The 7,957-nt window shown below is 40.5% G+C and overlaps 2 protein-coding genes across 2 annotated transcripts in view; one reads left to right on the top strand and one right to left on the bottom strand.

Moving 5' to 3' along the window:
- LOC138983728 (propionyl-CoA carboxylase beta chain, mitochondrial-like) overlaps positions 1-7,957 on the top strand; it is a 79,816-nt gene that overhangs the window by 6,916 nt on the left and 64,943 nt on the right. Inside the window, exons 5-8 of the mRNA XM_070357039.1 lie at positions 213-326; positions 913-973; positions 2,316-2,365; positions 3,931-3,972. Of these exons, the coding sequence (XP_070213140.1) occupies positions 213-326; positions 913-973; positions 2,316-2,365; positions 3,931-3,972 (267 nt within the window). The remainder of the gene's footprint in view (positions 1-212; positions 327-912; positions 974-2,315; positions 2,366-3,930; positions 3,973-7,957) is intronic.
- Positions 4,524-7,957, bottom strand: part of LOC138983726 (beta-1,4-galactosyltransferase galt-1-like) — an 18,610-nt gene continuing 15,176 nt past the window's right edge. The window contains exon 2 of the mRNA XM_070357036.1: positions 4,524-6,712. Within this exon, the coding sequence (XP_070213137.1) occupies positions 4,704-6,236 (1,533 nt within the window). The 5' untranslated portion in view covers positions 6,237-6,712 and the 3' untranslated portion in view covers positions 4,524-4,703. The remainder of the gene's footprint in view (positions 6,713-7,957) is intronic.

Consider the following 7,957-nt stretch of genomic DNA (forward strand, 5'->3'; position numbering starts at 1 on the left):
TACTTTAAATGAGCTGAGTGGTATTAGTTTTTATTACTTTGATAGAACTTGGAGTGCGTAATACATGTATCACTTTGATTGTTTGATTGATTGTTTGATTGCTTGATTGATTGATTGATTGCTTGCTTGCTTGCTTGATTGATTGATTGATTGATTGTTTGATTAATTGATTGCTTGATTTATTGATTTATTGATTGTTTTTTCTTCCGCAGATCATGGACCAGGCCATTTTGGTTGGTGCGCCAGTCATTGGTTTGAATGATTCTGGTGGTGCCAGAATTCAGGAGGGTGTGGAGTCTCTGGCTGGTTACGCTGATATTTTCCAGGTTGGTGAACTTTGTGATATCGCATGGAACAGAGTAATGCAGTTTTCTTTTTCTTACTTTTGTATTCCCTGTCTAAGCCGAAAAGGACACAGTTCATGTATAACTGAAGAGGATATTATAGTTGTAAGTAATTGTCAAAGTAAGCAGTTTTCCTTTGGAGCCGAAGACTGTCAACTCAGGGTGCAGATAGACTGGGTTAATTTTTGATAGAGCTTAGCCTTTTACTTGGGGAATAGTAAGTGAGACAGGTAATCAGATCTCACAAAGAACCGCTAGTCCCCCAACAGTCACCCAGAGATCAAAAACAAGGGAAATAACCATAGCCAAACTATGTCTGCCATACGCCTGTTCCGTTGTATTAAAATTATACATGTACCTAAGTAGTACAGCTGGTTTTCGTTTCCATTTGAAATTGTCTTTCCTCGTTTTTGGCATTTTGCTTAATCAAGTGATAGCATGTAATCAGTTTTAGCAATGGCTTGCTTTGTATTCTCTTTGAGAAAGCTACTTGTACTGTTTGACATATATATATTTGTGACGGTTTCCTTGCTCAGATAATTTTTGAGAGAATGTTCTGTGTTTACAGCGAAATGTGATGGCATCAGGGGTGGTGCCTCAGATTTCTCTGATCATGGGACCCTGTGCAGGTAAAACAAATTCCATCATTTTAAGCCGTAAAGCATACATGTTTTTTGTGGTAAAGTTATGTTATTGATGAAATTCTACTTGTTGTTTTGAAGTTATAGATATTGTCATGAAATGAAAGGAAACTTTAAATACAGTGAAACCACTTTTTTTTTTACCACCCACTGTTTTAACAGCACCCTCCTTTTAAGATCCTAGTTTTCAAGATTTTCTGTTAGGCAAAAAAAATAAAATAGTCTGTTTATGGTAACATAGGCAAACAAAAATAGGGTCGGTAGGTCGGGATTTTTATATATTTTTTTTCCCAAAAAACCCCATATTTTTAAGTTATTTTGGTAAAAAACAAAGACTTTTTTGTTTTTTCCCAAAATGCCAAAAAAAGTCTAGGGTCGCGCTAAAAAATAGGGTCGGTCGGAATACCGTAAACAGACTTTTTTTGTTTTTTGGCCTTACAGTCAAACCTGACTGGCGACCTCCTCTTGATAATGACCAACTACCCATAAATCCCGCCCCAAAGAATCCCTGACACCTTTTTCTATCTAATTCACATTTCCACAGGGACCACCTGTCTGGAACAACCACTTTTGGTAGGTCCCTTTGTTGGTCGTTAAAGACAGATTCTACTGTTATAACATCTGTAAATTTACCTCCACCCCCCGCGGGTTAGGGGGAAGAATTTACCCGATGCTCCCCAGCATGTCGTAAGAGGCGACTAACGGATTCTGTTTCTCTTTTTACCCTTGTTAAGTGTTTCTTGTATAGAATATAGTCAATTTTTGTAAAGATTTTAGTCAAGCAGTATGTGAGAAATGTTAAGTCCTTTGTACTGGAAACTTGCATTCTCCCAGTAAGTATTAAACAATGGCGACTGCATGTGAGAGGGAACAATAAAGAGACCAAAAAGCAATGTACTCACGTTAAAATGACGAACACGGAACGAATAACGGCGACGTTTCGACCTAAGGGTCTTCTTCAGGCACAAAAACACAAAAGTACACACACAAAAAAGAAGAAGAAAGACGATAGAACAAATAAAGAGGAGAACAACTGACCCAGTAAGGTAATATATTGTACTACGTTGCAAGCCCCTGGAGCAAATTTTTGATTAGTGCTTTTGTGAACAAGAATCAATTGACAAGTGGCTCTATCCCATCTCCCCCCTTTCCCCGTCGCGATATAACCTTCATGGTTGAAAACGACGTTAAACACCAAATAAAGAAATAAATAAATTTACCTCCGGTTTTGAGACTACCTCCCTTTGTTGTAGCTTTCAAAATCTTTAAAATGAGAGTTGTATTGTAAAGATGCTGCTGTGATGCTCATGCAAACATTTGTCTTGCACAGGTGGTGCTGTGTACTCACCTGCCTTGACAGACTTTACTTTCATGGTCAAGGTGAGAGCTAGTGTTTTCTGTTTTGGATTATGTTATACTTAAAAGTGAAGTTTTTTTGTTTTTTTGTTTTCTTTGTTTGTCAGCTTTTACTTTGCACATCTGGAACACTGGAACTCTACAGTGGGGCATGGAAACCAAAAATTGAAATTGTAAAAAAACCAATTAAAAGGAATGTTACTGAACTGTTCAGGTCCACTGCACACAGTTTGGCAGCTGTGCAATTAATTTGATTGCTATAATTTGATAAATGATTCTCGAACAGAGTATCATTTGAAAATGATGAAGATTACATGGTTTCCACCTTGCTCCCAATAGATATATGTACATGTATTTATATGTCGTGCCAAATTCACAGTACATGTATTGCCGAATTCGCGGAATCGGCAACATTTTTGCCCATTTCGCGTTATCTGCAAAACGCTGCCCATTACGCAAAATCGAGTGCGAGTTCCTGAGAATGATATCCATATTTTTAAGAAATGACTTTGATGACGTCATATCCGTTTTTTGGTGTGGCAAAGTTGAGTCCGCACTGTCACACCCTCATTTTTAGATCAAATTGATTGACATTTTAGCCAAGCAATCTTCGACGAAGTCCGGACTATGGGATTGCATTGCAGCTTGGAAGCTTAAAAATTGATTAATGAGTTTGCTCATTAAATTTGTCATCAAAATCGAATTTTCCCTAACAGATTTTAAAATAATTGCATCGTATTCTTCATCAAATTCTGAATCTAAAAATATTTAGATATGTCATGTTTACTCCAAAAATGTGATCACACTTAACAAAATTAGGTTAATTAGAAAGGTACTATGGTTAGAATTTTAGTAATCGATCCAAAATGCTTCCATCTTGTTCTTTATCATTTCCTGATTTCAAAAACATATAGATGTACGTGTTATGTTTGGATTAAAAACAAGCTCAGAAAGTTAAAAAGAAGACAGAAAAGCTCGCTTTCCTGCTAAGCACGCAGTAGCTCTTGCGCTATACTGGCTTGTCAATTTCACTGCGGTTTCTATGAGAAAAGTGTCAACGATTTCCTTGCTGCGGGGATTGACAAAGCTGTATTGTCTTGATGAAAATAATGCAGTGTGTTCAGTTTTATTCTGTGAGTTGAATAGATTGACTAAATGTAGTAATTTCGCCTTACGCGACTTGTTATGGTCTGTGTTCGTCTGTGTCGAGTATAACTCTGAAAAAGCACGAAGAATTCACTTTCTGCCATTGCTTATTGATTATTGCGATATTTATCCATTCTAGCATTTATCTGTCTCAGTGTGATGATATACAAGGCATTTGAGAACTTTAAAACCAAAAAGTGGCTGCCGATTTTGCAAAATGGACAAGAGGCCTTTACACATTTTTGGCAAAACACTGCCGATTTCGCGTAATGGGCAGCAATTTGCCGATTACCCGAAATGGGCAACATTTTTGTCGATTCTGCTTATTTTTGGCAATTCCGTGAATTCGGCACGACATATACACTTGAAAGTCACCATCACCGACATCTGTAATCCCCATCAGGTTGAAGGGCTTCAAGTCGATTTTTTTCCTGTTGTTGCAGAACACATCCTATCTCTTCATCACGGGCCCAGATGTTGTGAAGGTAAGAGGTTTTATGTGCATTGAAGATGTGCTGTGTCTGAGTGTATTTTGTTTATTTATATTTTCGTTCTTGGTACAAGCTGTTTGTTTGGTGTGAATGTCTTGAATGCACTGTGAGTTCTGTCTTTGCAATATGTAGAGGTCTCGGAAAGTTTTCTTCTTCTGCGTTCATGGGCTGCAACTCCGAAGACTTTCACATGCATGTATGGTCCCCCCCCCCCTCCCACCATTTTAGACAGTCTTATACCCTTTTCAGGAGGAGGGGTGGGGGGTGGCATGCAGGGTATTTTGTGTTTCTATAATCCACCTAACTACAGGATTATGTGTGTGAGGAGCAGTCGAGATTCGAACTATGAATCTTCAAGCTTGAAGGACGATACTGTTGCACCCGTCACAACGCATTCAACTGAGGTTTCTAACACACACACACACACACACACACACACACACACACACACACACACACACACACACACCTCAAACACACACACACACACACACACACACACACACACACACACACACACACACATGTCAGAAAAAGAAGAGAACAATTTATGGAAAAGTTTGTACTGCAAACTTTGCATATATCACATTGGTTGCTGAAACAGTTCTTACGACACATTTCGAGTTGACAGTAAAGTATTCTTGAAATTCAAAAAAAAATCTCATCAGTCTAAGCATTTGTTAGAAACAAGAACGGAATAAATACCATGTAACACAAATATCAAATTAAGCAAACAACCTAGAAGCATCAGTAATAGCCCTGTGGCTTAATTGGGTCAGTTTTTCTTTGTATCTTAGTATTCTTTTGTCCTTTTTGGTAAGATAACATTTCATTTGAGGGTCATATGCTTTCACGCACATGTGGTAGTGATGCAGCAAAGCATTTTTTTCACTAACATCTACGCTCTTACAATCATCTGACAAAGCTTTGCTGAGATGGTGGATTCCCAGTTCAAAAACCTTCAGAGGCTGCACTAGCAATTTCTTTCGCACTGTGCTCACTGACCGAGTCCTGTGCAAATGCTGAAAGTACAGAATGTTCTCTGAATCTTCTGGCACCCCCGCAGGGTCAATAAAGGCACTTTTGAAAGACAAGGCTGCGACAGAGTCTCTGTTTTGGGTCGTGAATATTTTCTCCAGCATTTCTCGCCAGTCGTTAGCGACCTGAGGTACCAGCATCTCGTCAAGATCCATGAAGAGGAGAAAACTGAAGGAATCCATGTTGTGGTACAAACAATCCTGCACTGCCAGGAGCTGGCCGTGGTACCAGATCTTGTCTTCAGAGTCTGACAGGTTTTCTGGCAGGTTCCAGTGTATCACAGACAGGGAGGAGTCACTCTGGGAATGGAACTCTAAGTACTTTTTGATCTCTGAGGACACAGCACCAAGGTACATGAAGATCTTATCAGCTCCCAACACTTTGCACATTTGGATGAAGTTGATGATCGGCGAAAGGCTCAGGTTTCCGAAGAGAGGGGGAACGCACACACCGATTTGTTCTGCTCTGGAGTTGATTTCGGATGGAATGGTTTTTAGATTCAGAGTTTTCATTGCTTTGCTTCGGTTTTGTCTCTGACTAATGGGGAACACAGAAATTTGACTGGGAAGAGTCTTCAGTGTTTTGGGCAACACACAGGAATAAATCCAACCTTCGTAAGTTTTCCCGTGGTTTTCACAGGTTCTGTAAGCTTGGGCATACAGAACGAGATGTTTTTCTCCATCAGCGATATGACAGACAAGGCCATCTTGAAGTTTATCATGTTTTAAGGCAAGTATTCGCACAGTGAAGTTTCCCTTCTGACGCAGGTCAAGATAGGCACCGTACACATAGATGCCGCCCACGTTGACAAAACGGACAGACCTTTGTGTTGTATCATCACTGGATGGATGGATGTCTCTTTTGATTTCAGAACCACGTCTATTCTTAAACTCAGCCAGTCTTTGCAATTGAGACTGACTGATTTGCACAACGTCATGAAAGTATTCAGAATTTTGAACAGAGTTTTGATTCAAAAGCACATCTTCTTGAGGAACGTCATCAGACTTTTCCAATAGTACCGGCATGCTTACTACTGCTTCCTCGGGAGAAGGTGAAGCTTTGTACTCCAGGAGAGGAAGGATGTTGTTTTGTCTTTGTCTCTGGTTGACAGTGAGCAGCTCGTGAACTCGGAGCACCAGGCCCACATAAAATGCAAAGCAGACGATCACCAGTATAAGTGTCTGTTTGAGATGAACCATTTTGTCATGAGGTATTATCATCCTGTTTGTTGAAGATGATACTGTCTTTGAACAGAAACACCAACAGTGAAAAATAGGTAGTTTCCCAGAACATGAGACACATATGATCTGCGTTGATGACAAGACCTCGACTAGACGAGGACACCACACACTCCGATAATTGCTCTGAAGAAAGCTGTTTATAATACAGATGGAGGCCTTTATATAGACCTTTCTTTTGTGGGCACGGGTCTGAAGATAGCTTTTCACTTATGGATGGAGGTCGTCCCGTAGACCTTATCGGCGTTTCAAAGTCTGTGGCTCGCAGCTAACATCTTCGTTACGACCAGTGTGGCATGAACAGTCAGGAGATCAGGGTACTTCCACGCCGTACATTCTATGGCAGGGTAGGAAGCGGAGGTTAGTTTTTGCAGACTCGAAGTCTCTGTGAAGTCATGAGGTCCAAGCAGCAGCGTCCTACCAAGAAAACCCGATGTTCCTTGTGTTGCTTGAAGACCCTGAAACAGTGACAAGTAGGCATATCAATTTGTGGTATATGTGCATGTACAAATGTAGTTTGCAGTTACAAAAGATCCCCCCGCGGGTTAGAGGGAGTCCCATATTGGTTGGGACGAGAAAAAATTTACCCGATGCTCCCCAGCATGTCGTAAGAGGCGACTAACGGATTCTGTTTCTTCTTTTACCCTTGTTAAGTGTTTCTTGTATAAAATATACTCAATTTTTGTAAAGATTTTAGTCAAGCAGTATGTAAGAAATGTTAAGTCCTTTGTACTGGAAACTTGCATTCTCCCAGTAAGGTAATACATTGTACTACGTTGCAAGCCCCTGGAGCAAATTTTTGATTAGTGCTTTTGTGAACAAGAAACAATTGACAAGTGGCTCTATCCCATCTTCCCCCTTCCCCCGTCGCGATATAACCTTCGTGGTTGAAAACGACGTTAAACACCAAATAAAGAAAGAAAGAAAGTTACAAAAGAGAGAGAGAGAGAGAGAGAGAGAGAGAGAGAGAGAGAGAAAGAGAGAGAGAGAGAGAGAGAGAGAGAGAGAGAGAGAGAGAGAGAGAGAGAGAGAGAGAGAGAGAGAGAGAGAGAGAGAGAGAGAAAGAGAGAGAGAGAGAGAGAGAGAGAATTATGAGGGCAAGGTGTCCAGAGCGATAGTGGCATGAATGGCACGCATCATATTCCCATTCCCGTTCCACGCATCATATTCCCATTCCTGCTCACATGGGGTGTGAGAGTACACCCTCCATACCTATCACCACAGGGCAGAATTTCATAAGGCATGACTTCCCGTGGCCCACCCCGTGGCGGCCTGGCGTGCTTTGCCAAATGAGCATTTAGCCCCCAACCAGGCCAATTAAAGCTGGAATGCAATTGGTTGCAGACGAATACGTCAACCTGGCTTGCGTCATTTCTGCGTTTTTCTTCCGCCGGAGTAGATTTTCAACGACTTTTATGAGTTTTCACTGCTTTGAATTAACTCACATGTAGGGAAAAGGGAGAAAAAAATGGGTAGTGACATACTGTATGGCAGCTTGCTTTTCCCATTGAGAAAGCAACCTGAATTTCCATGAGGGTATCCTCACAGGACTATAATAACGTGTTGTCACATATATATGATATATATATTCTGAGGGTTTGGTGGTTCTGAAGTATGTTGTCATACTGAATGATGCGGTGAAAATTAGTGTCATTGAAAAAATTCAATTGGGTCAAAATGTAGTCTTTCGGATGAGACGAAAA

Source organism: Littorina saxatilis, linkage group LG13 (genome assembly GCF_037325665.1).
Source record: "Littorina saxatilis isolate snail1 linkage group LG13, US_GU_Lsax_2.0, whole genome shotgun sequence".
NCBI classification, from domain to species: domain Eukaryota; kingdom Metazoa; phylum Mollusca; class Gastropoda; order Littorinimorpha; family Littorinidae; genus Littorina; species Littorina saxatilis.